The 22321-nt window shown below is 35.1% G+C and overlaps 1 protein-coding gene across 13 annotated transcripts in view; it reads right to left on the bottom strand.

Moving 5' to 3' along the window:
* Positions 1-22321, bottom strand: part of DOP1A (DOP1 leucine zipper like protein A) — a 122394-nt gene that overhangs the window by 57015 nt on the left and 43058 nt on the right. For 7 of the 13 annotated variants that reach the window (XM_060283797.1, XM_060283795.1, XM_060283796.1 and 4 more), the window contains exons 7-14: positions 18133-18232; positions 17276-17385; positions 16240-16348; positions 14892-15012; positions 12600-12719; positions 10748-10862; positions 10346-10375; positions 9801-10034 (exon numbers count right to left, since the gene is read on the bottom strand). In XM_060283797.1, coding sequence (XP_060139780.1) covers positions 9801-10034; positions 10346-10375; positions 10748-10862; positions 12600-12719; positions 14892-15012; positions 16240-16348; positions 17276-17385; positions 18133-18232 — 939 coding nt within the window. The remainder of the gene's footprint in view (positions 1-9800; positions 10035-10345; positions 10376-10747; positions 10863-12599; positions 12720-14891; positions 15013-16239; positions 16349-17275; positions 17386-18132; positions 18233-22321) is intronic. The other 6 variants (XM_060283800.1, XM_060283803.1, XM_070043477.1 and 3 more) reach the window with 3 other exon arrangements.

The following is a 22321-nucleotide window of genomic DNA, read 5'->3' as shown; positions in this document are numbered from 1 at the left end:
AACCCACCAGACTGAACAAATGAAGAGGAAATAGGCAGTCTACCTGAAAAAGAATTCAGAATAATGATAGTAAAGATGATTCAAAATCTTGGAAATAGAATAGAGAAAATGCAAGAAACATTTAACAAGGACCTAGAAGAACTAAAGAGCAAACAATGATGAATAACACAATAAATGAAATTAAAAATTCTCTACAAGGAATCAATAGCAGAATAACTGAAGCATAAGAACGGATAAGTGACCTGGCAGATACAATAGTGGAAATAACTACCGCAGAGCAGAATAAAGAAAAAAGAATGAAAAAAATTGAGGACAGCCTCAGAGATCCCTGGCACAACATTAAACACACCAACATTCGAATTATAGGGGTCCCTAAAGAAGAGAAAAAGAAAGGGACTGAGAAAATATTTGAAGAGATTATAGGTGAAAACTTCCCTAATATGGGAAAGGAAATAGTCAACCAAGTCCAGGAAGTGCAGAGAGTCCCATACAGGATAAATCCAAGGAGAAACACGCCAAGACACATATTAATCAAACTATCAAAAATTAAATACAAAGAAAAAATATTAAAAGCAGCAAGGGAAAAGCAACAAATAACACAGAAGGGAATCCCCATAAGGTTAACAGCTGATCTTTCAGCAGAAACTGTGCAAGCCAGAAGGGAGGGACACGACATATTTAAAGTGATGGAAGGGAAAAACCTACAGCCAAGATTACTCTACCCAGCAAGGATCTCATTCAGATTCAATGGAGAAATTAAAACCTTTAGAGACAAGCAAAAGCTGAGAGAGTTCAGCACCACCAAACCAGCTTTACAACAAATGCTAAAGGAACTTCTCTAGGCAGGAAACCAAAGAATAGGAAAAGACCTACAATAGCAAACCCAAAACAATTAAGAAAATGGTAATAGGAACATACATATCGATAATTACCTTAAATGTAAATGGACAAAATGCTCCAACTAAAAGACACAGACTGGCTGAATGGATACAAAAACAAGACCCATATATATGCTGTCTACAAGAGACCCACTTCAGACCTAGGGACACATACAGACTGAAAGTGAGGGGATGGAAAAAGATATTCCATGCAAATGGAAATCAAAAGAAAGCTGGAGTAGCAATTCTCATATCAGACAAAATAGACTTTAAAATAAAGACTATTAGAAGAGACAAAGAAGGACACTACATAATGATCAAGGGATCGATCCAAGAAGAAGATATAACAATTGTAAATATTTATGCACCCAACATAGGAGCACCTCAATACATAAGACAAATGCTAACAGCCATAAAAGGGGAAATCGACAGTAACACATTCATAGTAGGGGACTTTAACACCCCACTTTCACCAATGGACAGATCATCCAAAATGAAAATAAATAAGGAAACACAGCTTTAAATGATGCATTAAACAAGATGGACTTAATTGATATTTATAGGACATTCCATTCAAAAACAACAGAATACAATTTCTTCTCAAGTGCTCATGGAACATTCTCCAGGATAGATCATATCCTGGGTCACAAATCAAGCCTTGGTAAATTTAAGAAAGTTGAAATCGTATCAAGTATCTTTTCTGACCACAACGATATGAGACTACATATCAATTACAGAAAAAATCTGTAAGAAATACAAACACATGGAGGCTAAACAATATACTACTAAATAACCAAGAGATCAGTGAAGAAATCAAAGAGGAAATCAAAAATACCTAGAAACAAATGACAATGAAAACACTATGACCCAAAACCTATGGGATGCAGCAAAAGCAGTTCTAAGAGGGAAGTTTATAGCAATACAATCCTACCTTAAGAAACAAGAAACATCTCAAATACATAACCTAAACTTACACCTAAAGCAATTAGAAAAAAAGAACAAAAAACCCCCAAAGTTAGCAGAAAGAAAGAAATCATAAAGATCATATCAGAAATAAATGAAAAACAAATGAAGGAAACAATAGCAAAGATCAATAAAACTGTAAGTTGGTTCTTTGAGAAGATAAACAAAATTGATAAACCATTAGCCAGATGCATCAAGAAAAAAAAGGAGAAGACTCAAATCAACAGAATTAGAAATGAAAAAGGAGAAGTAAAGAAGTAACAACAGACATTGCAAAAATACAAAGGATCATGAGAGATTACCACAAGCAACTATATGCCAATAAAATGGACTACTGGAAGATATGGACAAATTCTTAGAAAAGCACAACCTTCCGAGACTGAACCAGGAAGAAATAAAAAATATAAACAGACCAATCACAAGCACTGAAATTGAGACAGTGATTAAAAATCTTCCAGCAGGGCTTCCCTGGTGGCGCAGTGGTTGAGAGTCCACCTGCTGATGCAGGGGACATGGGTTCATGCCCCGTTCTGGGAAGATCCCACATGCCGCGGAGCGGCTGGGCCCATGAGCCACGGCTGCTGAGCCTGCGCGTCCGGAGCCTGTGCTCCGCAATGGGAGAGGCCAGAACAGTGAGAGGCCTGTGTACCGCAAAAAAAAAAAAAAAAAAAAATCTTCCAGCAAACAAAAGCCCAGGACCAGATGACTTCACAGGCGAATTCTATCAAACATTTACAGAAGAGCTGACACCTATCTTTCTCAAACTCTTCCAAAATATAGCAGAGAATGGAACACTCCCAAACTCATTCTACGAGGCCACCATCACCCTGATAGCAAAACCAGACAAAGATGTCACAAAGAAAGAAAACTACAGACCAATATCACTGATGAACATAGATGTAAAAATCCACAACAAAATACTAGCAAACAGAATCCAACAACACATTAAAAGGATCATACACCATGATCAAGTGGGGTTTATCCCAGGAATGCAAGGATTCTTCAATATAGGCAAATCAATCAACGTGATACACCATATTAACAAAATTAAGGATAAAAACCATATGATAATCTCAACAGATGCGGAAAAAGCTTTTGACAAAATGCAACACCCATTTATGATAAAAAACCTCCAGAAAACAGGCATAGAGGGAACTTACCTCAACATAATAAAGGCCATATATGACAAACCCACAGCCAACACTGTTCTCAATGGTGAAAAACTGAAACCATTTCCACTAAGATTAGGAGCAAGACAAGGTTGCCCACTACTCAGCACTATTATTCAACATAGTTTTGGAAGTTTTAGCCACAGCAATCAGAGAAGAAAAAGAAATAAAAGGAACCCAAATCAGAAACGAAGAAGTAAAGCTGTCACTGTTTGCAGATGACATGATACTATACATAAAGAATCCTAAAGTTGCTACCAGAAAACTACTAGAACTAATCAATGAATTTGGTAAAGTAGCAGGATACAAAATTAATGCACAGAAATATCTTGCATTCCTATACACTAATGATGAAAAACCTGAAAGTGAAATTAAGAAAACACTCCCATTTACCACTGCAACAAAAAGAATAAAATATATATGAATAAACCTACCTAAGGAGACAAAAGACCTGTATGCAGAAAATTATAAGACACTGATGAAAGAAATTAAAGATGATGCAGATAGATGGAGAGACATACCATGTTCTTAGATTGGAAGAATCAACACTGTGAAAATGGCTCTACCACCCAAAGCAATCTACAGATTCAATGCAATCCCTATCAAACTACCACTGGCATTTTTCACAGAACTAGAACAAAAAATTTCACAATTTGTATGGAAACACAGAAGACCCTGAATAGCCAAAGTAATCTTGAGAACGAAAAACGGAGCTGGAGGAATCAGGCTCCTGGACTTCAGACTATACTACAAAGCTACAGTAATCAAGACACTATGGTACTGGCACAAAAAGAGAAATACAGATCAATGGAACAGGATAGAAAGCGCAGAGGTAAACACGCGCACATATGGTCACCTTATCTTTAATAAAGGAGGCAAGAATATACAATGGAGAAAAGATAGCCTCTTCAATAAGCGGTGCTGGGAAAACTGGACAGGTACATGTAAAAGAATGAAATTAGAACACTCCCTAGCACCATTAAAAAAATAAACTCAAAATGGATTAAAGACCTAAATGTAAGGCCAGACACTATAAAAGTCCTAGAGGAAAACAAAGGCAGAACACTCTATGACATAAATCACAGTAAGATCCTTTTTGACCCACCTCCTAGAGGAATGGAAATAAAAACAAAAATAAACAAATGGGACCTAATGAAACTTAAAAGCTTTGCAAAGCAAAGGAAACCATAAACAAGGAAAACATAAACCATAAAAGACAACCCTCAGAATGGTAGAGGTAGAAAATATGTGCAAAAGGAATCAAAGGACAAAGGATTAATCTCCAAAATTTACAAGCAGCTCATGCAGCTCAATATCAAAAAAACAAACAACCCAATCCAAAAATGGGCAGAAGACGTAAATAGACATTTCTCCAAAGAAGATATACAGATTGCCAACAAACACATGAAAGGATGCTCAACATCATTAATCATTAGAGAAATGCAAATGAAAACTACAATGAGGTATCACCTCACACCAGTCAGAATGGCCTTCATCAAAAATGTACAAACAATACATGCCGGAGAGGTTATGGAGAAAAGGGAACCCTCTTGCACTGATGGTGGGAATGTAAATTGATACAGCCACTATAGAGAACAGTATGGAGGTTCCTCAAAAAACTAAAAATAGAACTACCATATGACCCAGCAATCCCATTACTGGGCATATACTCTGAGAAAATCATAATTCAAAAAGAGTCATGTACCACAATGTTCATTGCAGCTCTATTTACAATAGCCAGGACATGGAAGCAACCTAAGTGGCCATTGACAGATGAATAAAGAAGATGTGGCACATATACACAATGGACTGTTTACTCAGCCATAAGAGGAAATGAAATTGAGTTATTTGTAGTGAGGTGGATGGACCTAGAGTCTGTCATACAGAGTGAAGTAAGTCAGAAAGAGAAAAACAAATACCGTATGGTAACACATATATATGGAATCTAAAAAAAAAAAAAAACAAAAAACTGGTTTTGAAGAACCTAGGGGCAGGACAGGAATAAAGACACAGACGTAGAGAATGGACTTGAGGACAAGGGGAGGGGGAAGGGTAAGCTGGGACGAAGTGAGAGAGTGGCACTGACATATATACACTACCAAATGTAAAACAGATAGTTAGTGGGAAGCAGCTGCAAGGCACAGGGAGATCAGCTCAGTGCTTTGTGACCACCTAGAGGGGTGGGATAGGGAGGGTGGGAGGGAGACACAAGAGAGAGGAGAAATGGGGATATATGTATATGTATAGCTGATTCACTCTGTTATACAGCAGAAACTAACACACCATTGTAAAACAATGATACTCCAATAAAGATGTTAAAACAAAAACAAAAACTAGAAATAAAATCTAGTAAGTCTTCTATTTGGGACCGTATGAAGTGAAATTTCTGTCTGAAATATGTAAACTACTATTTAAGTGTTTGCTATTAAGCTTACATTCTTCCAACAAGCAGTTACTGAACCATTATTTCCCACATTAGATATTTGGAACAAAAGGAACTGTTTATAATCTAGAGGAGAAGAGACAATTACAGTATAAACAAAAAATGAACCAGCTACTGACGTAGAATAACTTCATCGTTATTAATAATAATGATTAACTGTTCCCTCTCTATAAGATGGATGAGTATAATCGTCAAGCATATTTTCTGGCTTAGTTTAAGTAAACAAAAGCTACACATATCACACACTCCTTGGGTGATTGTGCCAGAGCATAATTTGAACTTGAGTAAGATCACTAAAATGTGATCTTATGGAAGATCACTGAAGATATACACACTAAATGCTCTGGTGCTACAAAGCTGGGCCTCACCTGCTGTTCTCTGCCTCAGTGAATGACACCACTCTTCATCAAAACAGGAGGCAGAAATCTAGGGGCGATTCTTGGTACCTTCTCCACCTCTCCTCCACACTTTCCTTACATCCATTCCAGTACAGTGGTCAGGAGTGCTGGCCATGAGTCAGCTAAGAGTCTGCCACTTTCCCGCTTGGCAAGTCACTGAACCTCTCCGAACCCTGGCAAGTTACTGAACCTCTCCAAACCTCCTAATCTATGTAATTGAGATGGCAAATTCCCACATTTTACAGGTGCGATGAGGATTAAGTAAGACAGTGTAGAACCTGCCACTTAGTAAATCTTCAATAAATGTTAGTGATCACTCATTACCCTACCAATGCATTACTACAGCTTATTGATTTTTCCTCCTCAATATGTGGCTGATCCGTCCATTTCTGTCTTTACTCCCCCATCTTGTAAGTACATGTTACCACCACCTCTCATCTGCACTACTGCAGGTCTCCCCACATCCATTTCTGTTTCTCAGATCCATACTCCACACTGCAGCCAGAGTAATTTTTCTTTTCTTTTTTTTTTTAACATTGTTATTGGAGTATAATTGCTTTACGCTGTTGTGTTAGTTTCTGCTGTATAACAAAGTGAATCAGCTAAACGTATACTTATATCCCCATATCCTCTCCCTCGGACTAATTTTTCAAATACACAAATCTGATTATGTCACTTGCTTTTCTCCCTTCGGTGTCTTCCCATTGCTCTGAAGATAAAAAATAAAAAGCCTTAGTACAGTGAAAAGGCTCTGTAAGACTTGGCCCCTCCCTACCTCAGCAGCGGCATGTCCCCTCCCCGTCTGCACAGCACTCCTTTTTGCCTAGAGTCTGTGCAAATTCTCCTTCCTCTGTCAAGGGCTCTCTTCTTCCTACCTCACCCGCCCGGATTTCTCTAGAGCTTCACTCAAACAATCCGTCCTCAAGAAAGCCTTTCGTGGCCCCCAATCTAGGTCTGATCACCCCTTTCCCACATTCCTGTCACTCCATTCTTTCCTTCATACATTTATCACAACTATAATTAAATATGCAATTATTTGTTTAATATATGTCTCCCAAGCAGAAAGAAGGGGCCAGGAAGGGCAAAGTTCACCTAGGTGTGCCTAGTTCACTGCTGGATACATAGAGTGGGTGCTGAACAAAGAGAGGTTGTTTTCTCTATTTCAAAGGTAAGAAAACTGAGGCTCAGGGAAGTTCAAAACAAAACTCGCCCAAGGTCATAGCAAATAAACTTAGTAGGTAGAAGAGCTCAGATGAGATGATTCTAAACTTCATCCTCCTTTCACCACAGCAGATCACTGTCTCTATAACAGCATGAGAACTTTTCACATTAGAATGCCAAAGTTTAGAGGCAACAGAACTGAACTTGTCGATTTTTCTCCTTTGAAATTAATAAATTAAAAAAAAATAAGTCTTATTTAAATGGTAAAATTGTCATTAGCTTATTATTATTTCTGTATCAATCTTTCTCATATAAGGATTATAAAACAATGGATGATATTACATTAATAGAATTCATGCTATAAATTCAGTTACACCTGCATACATTTATAACCGTTGTATGGTCTATATTATGGAACTATAGTTCAGATTATTTTATAGTAAAATATCTTTCTGAAAATAGAAAGGAATTACATTTGGGTATAGAGATGCAATACACTGATTTTACAAAAATGTACTAAGTGTATGGAGAAAAAATTAAGATTTATAATTTTTAAAAGAATCAGTCCTTCAATTACAATTTCAAAAAAAGGAATACTGAAAATACTCTCAGCTTTCAAATATGATCAATATTAGACATCTCAGTGAAGATAATACCATTGTGCTTCAGTAAAAAATAGAAAAGAACATAGAAACCCTGGGAACAGGCAGGACGACCAAAGGGTGAGGGGGGGAAGCATATCTAAGGTTAATCAACGATTATATTAAAAAAGTGTATTATTTAATTCTTTCATTTAATATGAATGGGTGTTCCCATTTACTTTACCTGTAACCACCGATAAAGTGCCTCCAGATGTTTTCTACATAGTAAATATTCACATATTTGAATATGTTATTGAGAGACTGCTAAGGTCCCTCCCCTACTTTCACTAATCTCATTCAAATAAAAACCAAACCAATAACAGCTAATATCTATTTTAGTTTTATTCCTAAGATCCTAGAGGCATAAATTAAGGAAAAAGAGCACAACAAAATGAACTGTCCAACAATAGAATCAATCTCTCTCACATATAAGTAAAAAGCAGGTAGGAAGGAAAATAAGACAAACTAGTTTTAGTTTATGTGGGATAATCCTGGGATATATTTAAATTGTTTGAGGGTAATGTTCATTTCATACATGAAAGGCAATATATTTAGAAGGTCCAAGAAAAAAGTTCTAGAGTTAAGACTTGATGGAAAAGGCTGTATGAGATCATCCTGATAATGTATTTTGCCTGGCTGACAAAATTAAAAAGCAACTGAAAAAAAAGTAAGGGCAACTATACAACCACAGGATTTAGGTAATGACCTTATATGCTAGAAATTTTTAAATCTTGTTTTTGACATAGTGCCCCTGTGCCTAAATTCAACGAAATTACATGATTCTGTGAATGTTTTCATTACTATTTACTAAAAAGTACATGTAATATTATAAACCTGAAAGCTTTTAAATTTCTGATTTTTCCACACCTATTTCATAGGTATTTAAATATGTTACTAGTGCCAGACATTAAAATTATAGTTGACTCTGAGCAATGAAGGGGTTAGAGGTACCGAACCCCTATACAGTCAAAAATCCACATGTAACTTTTGATACCACCAAAACTTAACTTCTAAAAGCTTACTGTTGTCTGGAAGCCTTACTGATAACATAAATAATATATTAAAACATATTTTGTATGTTATATGTATATCTATGTATATTTTATACATTCATGACACACCTAACTTTTTCTTAATTTTTGTGATTTTTCTAGGCTGTGCGGTTTGTCTGAGAGTTTTCTCAAATCTCCAAAAGAGAGTCACAAATCTCCAAAACATTTTCCAATATAATTATTGGAAAAAAAAAATCCACATATAAGTGGACCCACTCAGTTCAGACCTGTGTTGCTCAAGGGTCAACTGTGTTACAATTCTATTCAACATCATAAAGTAAGCATTAAGAATCTGGAAGACTGAGGAGAGCAAAAAGATTCTGGATTTCAAGAACATGTCAAAAACTTAGTGTATATATATGAAAAGGACCAATAAAGTTTGGATTATAAACCTGCTGCTTAATAGGATAGTTACTAGCAACATGTGGCTATTGAGCTCTTAAAATGTGGCTGATCTGACAAAGAAACTAAATTTTTTAATGCAATTAATTTTAATTAAAGTTTTAAAAGTGATCCTTAATTTAGTTCTGAGAAAACTTTTAAGTATGTTTTGAACAACCTGGGTATGAGAATTTAATTTTTAAATGTAAATTTTATGAAATTAAGTATAGATCAAGTACTTCTAATAAAAATTTAATATTTGAATGTGCTGTAAGTATAAAATACACAGTGGAATTTTGAAGACAGTACAAAAAAGAATGTAAAATATCTGACTAGTATTTTTTTATGTTACATCAGTTTTATATTGATTACATGTTGAAATGGTAATATAGTAGCTCTAATGGGCCAAGTAAAATACAATTAAAATTATTTTCACCTGTTCTATTTTTTTTTTTTTTTTACTGTAGCTACCAGAAAATTTTAAATTATATATGTTGCTTGTGTTATATTTCTTTTGCAAAGTGTGGATATAGACAGTTAAATTGCACTAGAGCCAAAAAAAAGCCAACAAGACAGTCTACTGCCACAACACTGGGAACTAGGAAAGACTGACGAATATTTAAATGAATATGTGTTAAGTGATGTTAGTTAGAAACTGTTCTGCCTTGAAGTAATATAATTGGTCTAGTACCAAAAATAACAGCAAAACGTTACCTTTTTGTCTTCCCACTCCTTGACTGAGTTGTTCTGCCCATTTGGAAACTGCAACACACCTCCAGTGCTGGCAGATAACAGAGGAGGCTGAACCTTGCTAAGGATCTTTGAGCAAAGCCTGAGAGAATCTGTGAGTTCAGTCAAGTGCAATGTCTGGAGGTGGCTTGTCAGGGCAGATATCATCCTGAGCAGCAACTGGGGCAAGTGTTCTGTCTGGATTTCAATATAAGTCTCCTGAAAATAAAAGCGAAGTGACAGAAGTTTATACAGTGTATAACTCCAAAGTTATGTTATTTAATTTTTAATTTATTAATAAATAAGAAAAAGAAATAATTTTACTCATTTTATATGTACCATGCTCTTAATTAACATTGTATGGTCATTTATTATTAATGACGTAAAATTTCTATTCCCAAATTCTCAATTTAAGTACTTCGAAGCATGTACTATAAAAGAACCCCAGTTTTATCTGTTACATTACTGAAATTATAACATAACAAAAGTGAATACAATCAGTTAAAAACAAAACAGGCTGAATGTCATACCTGACACAGCACCCTCATACTTCTAGTAGGCTTCAAAATGAGAAAGCAAAGAATTGAGGAGAGAAAAGGGGAAAAGATTTCCAACAGTCTTCATTTAATAGAATCATTAATGAATACAAATGCAGCATTAGACTATTATATACTAAACATGTAAGACTTCAATAACATGCAATTATGAAATATATTCCATGTATTATATAAGAATGGTATATGTATTACATATAATGTATGTCAGAGGACAAAACATTTCAAAAATTTTATTTAAAATGCTATACCAAAAGGGGGAAAATCAATTTAATTTAAAAAATGATATTTATTTGAAGATGAGGTCTATTTCCAAAATGAAATATTTGAACTATGTTATTACATTTCCTCAATATTTTTTCACCAGGGTGATCTTACCAAAGAAACTATATCCAACAAAAAATCCACCAGTAAGCAGAAATTGGTCAGCTGTAACTCAGATGAGTCGTTAACATCTCCAGGCCCACTCTGAAGTCTGGCATGCTGTGTCCTCCTAAAAGGACAAAATTCACTTTATCAAGTATCCTATCAAGTGATGTGAATACATGTGATGATATCATTGTTCTTTAAATGAGTCATATCAACATTGGGATGCACATGGTTAACTTCTTGTGATGAAGTATGTTCCCTTTCCCCTAGGACACTACTGTATCTCTCCATGGAAAATTCCCAAAGCAAGATTCCTAGGCTGAACCTCTCCCTATGACACCCATCCTGAACTTCCAAGTGTTCTGGATGGTTCTATTTGGGACTTATTTCCTATTTCTCCCACTACAGATCTCATCTCCTAGTTAAAATGGACTATTTGCTGCTTGATTTCTAACCTCAGGGCCTTTGTTCATACCAACCTGTCCCCCTGGATAGGCACCCTCTCCCAGCCTCATTCTCTCACATCCAGAATGCAGCCATCCTTCAAATGGTACCTCCTCTAAGAAGCCTCTTCTGATACAAGTAGTAGAGATTATTCCTCCAACAAATATGCACATTAAATCACATTAATCCTATCTGCCCATACACTGCCCTACACTCTGAAGACACAAAGTAAGAATATGCTACAGTCCCTAGCCAGCAAGAAATATAAGCCTATAGACAAATAACCTAACAATGTGATAGGGTAGGAGAAGCTGACTCTGATGGGAGATTTGAGGGAGTCATAGAAGGCTTCTGAAACAGGGTGACCTCTTTATAGGACCTTACCAGATGGACTAGGGAGAAGAATATTTTCAAAAAAATAACATGAGTGAAAGCTCAGCAGCATCACTGAAGGCTCAGTTAATGTTGTTCAAGGAATAGTCCAGGTTAGCTAGAGAAGGGTATATGTGTATGTTTGTGAATGTGAAAACAAAGTAGAAACCTGGGCCAGGGCCAGGTGGTGAAAAGACACCCACAATTCCTCTACATTCCTACCACATCTTAATCTCTCTCTTAAGGCACCTGTAACCTTTAGTTTAATACAGTACTAGGAATATGCATGAGCATGTCTTACTTGTTCCTGCTGTGAGCTCTTTGAAGACAGGCACTGTCTATACGTCTAGCATAGTGCCTTTCCACTGGGTGCGCAGTAGCTGTTCAATGAGTAAGCAAGCAACTTTCTAAATCGTTAAAGGGATTAATTTTATATTTATAAAAGACTTCTAATCCCGAGATCATAAGTGCTTACTTGTTGACTCTATGCTCCCAAGGCTTGAGAGGTTAATCTGCTGCTGAGAGAATTTGGTCTAGAATCCAGACAGAAATTCTACCCAGGTTCACTAGTATTACTGGGTTTTCTGAGCATTTTTTAAGCTTTACGACCTAAGGAGTGGATGATAATATGGGCTGGTTCTATGTTTTTAAAAACATAAAAGTGACCGAGGACCTTTTTGTTATTCAAAGTGAGAAGCATTTTGGGAAAGTGTGCTGAGGCACCAGCCACAAATATGCTACTTTCTCTGCAACAAAGAAAAACTGGATTACTATAGATTGGAGAGGGAAAATCTTTCATCTATGCTGGTGATTGAATAACTCATCTCTAAACTCCTTTTCAAATCTAAGATAATACGATCAATGATTCTGTATTCTAGAGTGACATGGTAGAGACAGATTATGGCCATTAAATGATAGTTGTCAGTAGTAGTAGTAAAATGTATAAAAGAACATTCTTTTCATTAAACTCAAGAACTTAAAAAAAAATAACAAAGACTGGCTTTGAATGCTATTAAATGAAAATGAATAAAACAGTTTAACGTACCTACAACATTCTTCAAACCAACGTGCAACATAATCCCACATATAATAAGGCTCAAAGGAATTAAAGAGAAGGTTGGCAGTTTTAATCAGTTCTGCTGTTTTCTTATTTTCCCTTAATTTACTAAAAAAAAAGAAAAAACAAAAACTGATAAATATAACATCTACTTTTTCAAATTTAAATGTGAGTGGAATGTTGTTAGGGGAGTACATATTCCTAAGTATTTGCTAGAAAACTTGCTAGTGAGAATATTGCAACAAATAATTTTTATCTACTGTCACTTTATCACTTTATGTGTAGTTATTTTTCCAAATTTGAGTTTTCATAACTCAAATGTATGATCAAGATCAGAAATTAACCTTGCATAAGAAAAATAGCTGTGCTTTCAGCAGAAGAACAAGAAGTTCTTTTTGAACTATTTTGAGAGCCTGATGGTGAATTTGGCATTAAATTCCTTTGTTTCCCTTGACACATATAAACTGAGTGATTTTTAAAAAATTAATTAATTAATTAATCTTTGGTTATGTTGGGTCTTCGTTGCTGCGTGCGGGCTTTCTCTAGTTGTGGTGAGCAAGGGCTACTCTTCGTTGTGGTGAGCAGGCTTCTTATTGCGGTGGCTTCTCTTGTGGAGCTCTAGGTGCACGGGCTTCAGTAGTTGTGTCACGCAGGTTCAGTAGTTGTGGCTTGCGGGCTCTAGAGTGCAGGCTCAGTAGTTGTAGCACATGGGCTTAGTTGCTCCGCGGCATGTGGGATCTTCCTGGACCAGGGTTCAAACCCATGTCGCCTGTATTGGCAGACGGATTCTTAACTACTGCACCACCAGGGAAGGCCCGGCGATTTGATTTTGACAGCCTTGATTCTGAAAGAATTTTCTCTGCTTTCCTGTACTATTCAGGATTTGTTTGAGAAAGGTTAAGTTTATCTTGGTGAGTTTCAATCAAATTATTATTTTTAGGTTGAAAAAACAATAACAACAAAAAGAAGTAATCCTGTCAATAGCCACTTTTACTGTAATTCCATCAGGGAAAAATAACTTCGTTATTTCAAGTGGGAGCCCTCTAGCCCATTAAATACCCACCTAACTACCATCTCCTGTCACCCTTTCTAACAATTAAAACAATTATTTTTCTATATAGTGATGTACTGTCAATACAACTAGCATGTTATAGCACGAAAGGCTAATTAAATACTCTATGGGACAAAATAAATTATCAGGCAGTGTACAGAATGAAACAGAGTACAAGGTTAGTCAATATTAACTGCTCAAACAAAAATCAGAGGGGATTATATTTATCAGAAATCAAAAACTGTCTTAAAAAGTTTTAATATATAAAAGTATGCTTTAGGAAAGCCCAGGTTATCTCCAAAGTGTCACCAAGGTGACACTAATAAAATGCAAAGTGAGAATTCCCTGGTGGTCCAGTAGTTAGGACTCTGCCCAGGTTCAATCCCTGGTCAGGGAACTAAGATCCCACAAGCCACGCAGTGCAGCCAAAAAAAATTAATTAATTAATTAATAAAATAAAATTATGCAAAGTATGTAAAAGAAACTGTTGTCTTGGATCCTCTGTCATAATGATAAATGAGACTGGAAAACAGGTAGGCTCTTTAAAGTAGAGAAGAAATGAAAAAGTAAGACTTTGTCAGCATGTATCTACCACTGACTTAGAGAAGAGGATATGCTAATGTTATATGACTTCTCCCAGGGATTAAAAAAAAAATGTGTATATATACACACACACACATATATATATAGAAATAATTTGAAAGAAGAAAGAACCATCACTTGAAAAAAAGTCTTTAAAGAACGCCTAGTGCCCTCTGATTCATTTAATTCTGTGGTCAAGTCTTCTTCTGATCTATGCTTTGGTCTCCTGAGTGTGTCAAGGCACGAAGAGGGCACTACCCTGTGCAAACTACCAGGCCTGGTTACCAAGCAAGGTACAGCTTTCATTATTAACTGACATGTGAAAGCTAATCTCTTGTGAGTTTGATAAGTGTGAATGAATTCCCTGGAATCTATATCTTCACATTAACTGCTAAAATTTAGTTTTCTAAACTGGTGAGGCTGAGAACCAACCCTGGAAGGTGGTGGCATTGTACACAGCACTCATGCTACACATGCCTGTTTGAAAGGTCAGTGCAGTTAATTATGAGAGTTCACATTACTAAAATATAGCGATACTTTAAATCAAACTCACTCATTCATAACACAAATTTCATATAGCAATGTCTACTTTACAAATATTAATAAAGGAGGACCTTTGTGCCATGCTTAATTTTTTGGTAATCCACCTGCTTAACTGAGCATGATCCTTGCTGAAGGGCGGTTCCATCTGAAGATCCAATTCTGCTTTACACTGAGAATATAATGTTCTAAACACTTCAATGAGGACGTCTTCTAGAATTACAGGTCCTAAAATTAATATACATATTAAAGACAATAATTAATACTACAAATCATGATTATCTACAAATTGGCACAATTAAAGTATGCTTTAAAACAGGTATTTTGAAAAAATAATGTTTTTTCCAGAAGTGAAACTAAACTTCACATCCTGAGAGGCTAACAGTAAAATAGCAAAGAACTGAACAAATGTTTATCTAACTATATAGGTTGATGTAATAGAAATGACAAAATCAGGGAAACTGGTTTTGCCAGTTAATAGCTCTATTAGCTTGGACAAGTTATTTAACTTCTTTCAGCTTTGGTTTCTTCATGCAGAATGAGGATAATAGCAAACTTATGGGACTATCAGTGTAAGGGTCAGGAAAAATTCTGTAAGATGGGTAGCATGGTTCCCGGAATACAATGAGTACTCAATGAATGTAACTTATATTACTATTATTAATTAAAATAATACAAAGGTGCACAAGGCTAAACTTTACTGCTATAAGAGACGCCAATCTCCTCAGAAAACTTCCTGAACTTCCATCTATTACCATGTAATAGAGCCACTGGTACAACTCAAGTTATTTTTATATTTAAATGTTTTCATTTTTCTTTTAAGAGTTGGTGAGAGAACTTATGCATATTTGCTAAAACTTCTGTACATTAAAAAAAAGAAGAAAAAAAACTTCTGCACATAATTTAATAAAACTACATAATTATTTCACTTTATCATTGCTAATATTTTCAGTTTTTCTTAATTTCTGTCTCAGGTGCCGTAACTATCTTCCCAAGAGATCTAGTATATAAGAAGTACACAGTGAAGAAAGGGAAAACACATAAAACAAAGGGGATGTGGGGAAGAAGGTTGAGGGGTATGACTAAAATACTTTTGCTCAAATCCTTGAATTCTGTGAACTATAAGATAGTCATGACAGATCATCAGTGTTTCGATTTCAGTACCTTAATCAGGATTAAGAGGGGCTTAGAGAGCACCTTTAAGGTGACTCCTCTGCTACCTACGTAGTACAGGGTAGACATATGATAACATACCAGCTGAATGTACATCTGTATCTTCTTAATGTTCTAGAGTGAATTTTAGGTAAGGGAATTGTTGAGAACCTGTATTTAAAGGCCACCTCAAAATACAGAAATTTTTCTAAGTAATGACTTTGTCTTATATTTATCATGAAGCAATACAAAACAACCACATATGATCTTACGCCCTAGGATAGTTAGGATAGTATATATTACCTAGCTCAGGTTTGTCCAGTAAACTGATTAAAATACGAAAAGGTTTTAGATCCTGCATTAAAGTGCTCTCTTCTCCAAATCCATTCACTTGTAAGATCCCCACCATTGCCTTCAAAGAAGAAAAAGTACATTAGTCATTTAAGTAAACAAATTCAAAAATTTTTTCTTAAGAAAAATATTTTTATATACAACCATATGTAAACAGAGATTTACATCTCCTATTGCTTTTCTGAAGTTCTTTTGCTGAAGTTGGCTTTTTTCCTCTGCTGGGGGAAAAGAAAAGTTATATTCATTTCTCTTGACAGAAGAAGAAAGGGCTTAACTTTTCCACCTTTTTTTCTAGAGAAAATGTGAAGAAAATCTAGAAAAATAAATTCATGAATTATGTGATTTCCTAAAAGATAAAAATGTTCCTCTTGACTGTCAACATGCCCCAAACTATCACTCATTATCATGGCAGTATCTACTATTATGCAATTATTTCCTCATTAGTAACTCAAAACTGTATTCTTATAACTTCACTTATTTCAAACTGTTTCAGATACCATGTACTCTCTCAGTTTAAGATATCTTGAATAAATTTAACTGAAGTAAAAATAATATGAAATAAGCCTATAGATCATTTTAATATTTCCATTACAAAAGTAGTTTTAACATTTAAATTCTTGTTGCAACCCAAATTTCCCTGGAATTTCAGAGTAAATAACACAGGTCCTGGCTCATTTTTGGAAGAGCTCCAACTTCCATAGGGCAGACAGGTGAGAAGCTGCAACTATGTTGTGATGAACTCATGAAAACAAAGTAAATGAAGAAAAAGATCTCAGGACTTACACAGAAGTGAGTCTAGCTTACCATTACTTACTTATTTCATTGCAGCCATTTGCTTGTTACAGTCATTCTTAGGAAGTTTGTGAGTCTTGTCTCCACCCCTTCAACTGTAAATTAATTCAAGGCAGGACTTTGTCTTATTTGTTATTTGTTGAGTAACTACAGTGGTCACGGAGTAACCAAAAAATAAAATGAAAGCATCCATTACCTGAACCAACAACTCTTTTGAAAAGGTAGTGAAATAGTAAGTAGCGTGTTCTTCAGGATTGCTGTGTCTTGTGCTTCTGGGTCCTATGATAGCACCGTTGTTATCAAAACCTCCATGGAAACAAATTGTAAAATAAATTAAAATGGAATTCTTAAAACTGTTGTTCACTAAATACCAAAACAGCAAATATCTCAAAAACAGCACTAAACACTTACCAATTAGTAGCCCAATCAATGTCAGCAAGAGAGATCATTTTAGATAGTTTAATAAAGGGAAACCAATTCAATACATAAGTGAGTATCATAGTAAACTTCCAGAATTATCTTGGTTTTTTTCAAACAGTGAAAGAACTGAAGATTCAGAAAATCCAAAATAAGTTATATTGTGTCTTCTCACTCTAGGCAGTAAAGAGTTGTGAAGACAGGCCAAACACTCACAAAAAGTATGGAAGAACAAAGTGTACACAATATTTTACTGCCTGAGTGGGAGACAGGTACCATGTGTGGGACAGGAGTACTAGTCCGGATTCCTTTCAAGTTTTGGATATTATGTCATTATTTTGATTATGAATTTATCCTTCTTTGTCTACATACTTGGAGTATAATAGCCTCAATTTATAAGGGGAAAAAAATCTTGTCAAAGGGAACATGACCTATAGATTAAAACAGCTTCTTCAACTAAGAAGCTTTTGAGATTTCTTCATACCATACACAACTCATACTGTCTTTATTTTTATTATCTATTTAAGTAAACTTTTAGTTTCTTAATTTAGGACATACATAAACTTGATAATACTTATGTATGGAAAATTTCCCTTCATCCTTTCCTAGCTAAGACCACACACATCAAACACTTACCGAGAAGCCAGGCATAAAGTCTTCGGTTCAGGGACATATCCCTCCTTAATACTACGTGCAGGGCTGCTGACAAGATCCTTATCATGTCTGGTCGAGTGGCCTGCAATAGTTGGGAATGTGGTTGTACTTAATCACATACAAAAATATATTACTTTCTTTCCTCTTTAAAAAAATACTACCTCACAGTACATTCAGAACTTGAGGGTTTATGAGGTACTTTCACACAACATTATCTCATTTGATCTTTCAAACACAGGAATTATTACTTCCATGTTACAGATTAGGAAACAGAAAAGCTGGATAACACAGCTATTTAGTTGCATACCTAAAACTATAACTGAAATAGTTTAACCTCCATTTTAAAGTTTTTTATCCTATCCAATATTAGCAAAATCTGTCAGAAACAAAGAAATTGGAGCCAGAAGGGACAGACAAAAGAAAATAATATGCCTTTAGTCTTTCACATTCGTAGTGGTGTCAACTGACTATAAATAAACTCTTCAGAAGTTCACTATCTTCATCAATTCCAAGTCTTTCATTTCTTGTTCTTTTTAAAATTTTTATCCTGTAGTATTTCAAACACAGAGAAATACAGAAAACAATATAATGAACCCTTTTTGTAACCATCACCCAGCTTTAACAAATCTTAATTTCTTTTTTTCATTTTACTGAAGGTCTTTTAAAGAGAAATAATTCACTTTTTTCTTTGTCTCTTTCCTAATAGCCTTAATTAGATGTTTAAAATATGATTTACTAAAGGAGATCTGGTTTTAGCTAAAAGGGTTCAAGTTAAAAGAAAAAAGGAAAGCAGTTAATTAAATTGCTGGCAATTTTAAGAATATTACTAGATAATCACTTTAGAATAGAATTTTGGAATTTGAGCATTAGAAGGTATGGTAGAAATCACCTAGTCTCACAACCACTTTAGAATAAAGGACCAGAGCCTCACAGGGCCTAAGTACTTAAATGCCTTGTTGGTGCCCAGCTGATAGTGAATGCACCTCTCCTTAATCAGACTACCCAACTTTTTACTACACCATGCTTTTTGACAGACAGTATTAGAAAGGAATTCACCCAACTTGCTTAGTTTAAAGGAATCTTAGAGAAATAACTGACATGTTACAGAACACAGATCATCAACAGCTGCCAAAATACAGTCACGCATCTGAACACAGATGTCTTCTATTCACCTAAGCAATTCTCAAACGGCGGTTCCCAGACTCCTGGGGATCTCTAAGAGCCTTTCAGGAGGACCACAGGTAAAAAAAATATATAAAACAATACCAAGATGTTATTTGCCTTTTTTGATGTGTTAACATTTCCTCTGATCATGCAATACTGGGTAAAACTGCTGGCATCTTAACACAAAAAGAAGCAGTACCAGCAGTGGCATCCACTGTACTTGTAGTCATTGTATTTTTTACTGTTATGTATTTACAGTAAAAGTCAAAAACAAAAAAAGAAAAAACATTTTCACTTAAGAATGCTGATTAAACAGCAAACATTTATTTTATTAAATACTGACTCTTGAGTACCTGCCTTTTAATATTCTGTGTAATGAAAGGAGTATACATAAAGCACTCCTACTGTAAACTGAAGCATGATGGATGTCTCGAGAAAAAGCATTTGTGTGACTATTTGAATTGTGAGGTGAACTACCAGCTTTTTGTCACAGAATATCACTTTTACCTGAAAGAATGACTGATGTGATCTATGATTATTCAGGCTTGGACACCTGGCAGACATTTTCTCAAAAATAAACAAACTGAGCCTGTCACTTCAAGGGAAAACAATTAATATTCATTACTACAAATAATAAAATTTAAGCTTCCAAGAGAAAACTAGAATTTTGGAAAATTTGTATTTGGCTTGAAGTTATATTGAACTGAACCGAACTGGCTTGAAAGCTTCCCAATACCTAACAAACTTTACTGATGAGATCAGTGGTGATACTAGTAAATGTGACTGTTGCTGTGTTAACACTTGGGACATATGCATAATTCAGTAAAACAACACTTTCCAACCAACCAATCATGATGTTACAAAAGCATGTATGGGTAAAAGATCTATTCAAAGTGCAAGACAGACCAGCGGATTTTAATGAAACACACTACGAAAAGTTCATTGATATGGTTTTAGACTTCATATTACAACTAATTTTTTAAAAAACTATGGCTTGTTGAGTTTTGGTGTAGTATCAAAGAAAAATATACTATTTTAACAAAAAAGGCTATTGAAATACTCCTTCCTTTTCCAACTAGTATCTGTGTGAGATCAAATTTTATCCATATACTTCAATCAAAAGAAAAAAATCACAACAGAGTGAATGCTGAACTAGATACGAGCATTCTGCTTTCTACTATTAGACCAGACATTAAAGAGATTTTCAAAAAATAGAAAACAATGCTAATCTACTAATTTTTTTTAACGTGTTGGAAAATACTCTCATAAAATATTTGTACTCATGTGATAACTTTGTTATTGTTATTTTAAATGAATTAGTAAATATCTTAAAATTTGCCAGTTTTAATTTATAATATGATAAACATAGATAGATCTAACCTACATAAGCAAAAGAATTGTTAGGATCCTCAATATTTTTAAAGAGTGTAATGGGGTCCTGAAACCAAAGAACTGCTGATCTACCTATTTAACCTCAGATACATGTAGGTCACAGATACTGTCACAAGATATAAGAAGTACTAATGTCTTCCAATCTTATTTTGAGAGAAAAACTTACTTTCCTAAGAAAGTAAGAAGTCACTTCTTGATTACTACTGACATCACTACGTATTGCTAATATGGAAAAAAATTCTATTATAATCTCAATTAAAGGTCTAACTTCTAGAGATTAGGGTCAACTTTCCATAAAATTAATAAAGAGAGTCTAATAAACTTGTAAAGTCTAACACTCCTAACAGCAATCACTCTTTCTGGGATAAGTTAATGAAGGCTCTCTTAAATTACCATTACAATCAATACTTGTTATGAGTTTATTACATGCAAGACATGGAAAGGAGGAAAGTGGGGAACAAAGAATACTCTGTCATTATCCTTTGATCCTTTTTCTAAGGTAATCTAATAATATGGTATAGTAATGGGGGGGAAGAGTATTAGAATTGGTCTGGGTGGAGTATGTACTTTTAAAAAAACATATTCAACACAGCTATTGTTTTCATAATACAAATTACAGAAGGAAGGCAGAGAAAATCTTTTTGGTTGGTAGGGATACAGAGGTGGTAGAGTTAGAAAGTACTGAAAGAAGCTCAGGCTGAAAAAAGGTTGAGAAGTACTGGTCTAGTGAGATTACATTGTTCGTGTCAATTTAAGTCTACCATGACTTAATTCTTCAGATCTTGCTGAATCATCTATCAGTATATTAAAGGACTAATAGCGTTGAAAGTTTGAAAGGGAAGAAAACAATGGGAATGTTTAACAGTAAAGGTTAATAAGTTTTTTTAATAAACATTTTAGGCTTTTGAGCCACATATTTCTTTGCCATAATCTTCTTTCTTTCTTTCTTTCCTTTCTTTCTTTCCTTTCTTTCCTTTCTTTCTTTCTTTCCTCCCTCCCTCCCTCCCTCCCTTCCTTTCTTTCATTCATTCACATCTTTATTGGAGTATAATTGCTTTACAATGGTGTGTTAGTTTCTGCTTTATAACAAAGTGAATCAGTTATACATATGTTCCCATATCTCTTCCCTCTTGCGTTTCCCTCCCTCCCACCCTCCCTATCCCACCCCTCTGGTGGTCACAAAGCACCGAGCTGATCTCCCAGTGCTATGCGGTTGCTTCCCACTAGCTATCTATTTTACGTTTGGTAGTGTATATATGTCCATGCCACTCTCTTACTCTGTCACAGCTTACCCTTCCCTCTCCCCATATCCTCAAGTCCATACTCTAGTAGGTCCGTGTCTTTATTCCCGTCTTGCCCCTAGGTTCTTCATGAGCTTTTTTTTTTTTTCTTAGATTCCATATATATGTGTTAGCATACAGTATTTATTTTTCTCTTTCTGACTTACTTCACTCTGTATGACAGACTCTAGGTCCATCCACCTCACTACAAATAACTCAATTTCGATTCTTTTTATGGCTGAGTAATATTCCATTGTATATATGTGCCACATCTTCTTTATCCATTCATCTGTAGATGGACACTTAGGTTGCTTCCATGTCCTGGCTATTGTAAA

The sequence above is a fragment of the Globicephala melas genome, chromosome 14 (genome assembly GCF_963455315.2).
Source record: "Globicephala melas chromosome 14, mGloMel1.2, whole genome shotgun sequence".
Taxonomy (NCBI): Eukaryota; Metazoa; Chordata; class Mammalia; order Artiodactyla; family Delphinidae; genus Globicephala; species Globicephala melas.
This window is presented reverse-complemented; position numbering and strand designations above follow the sequence as displayed.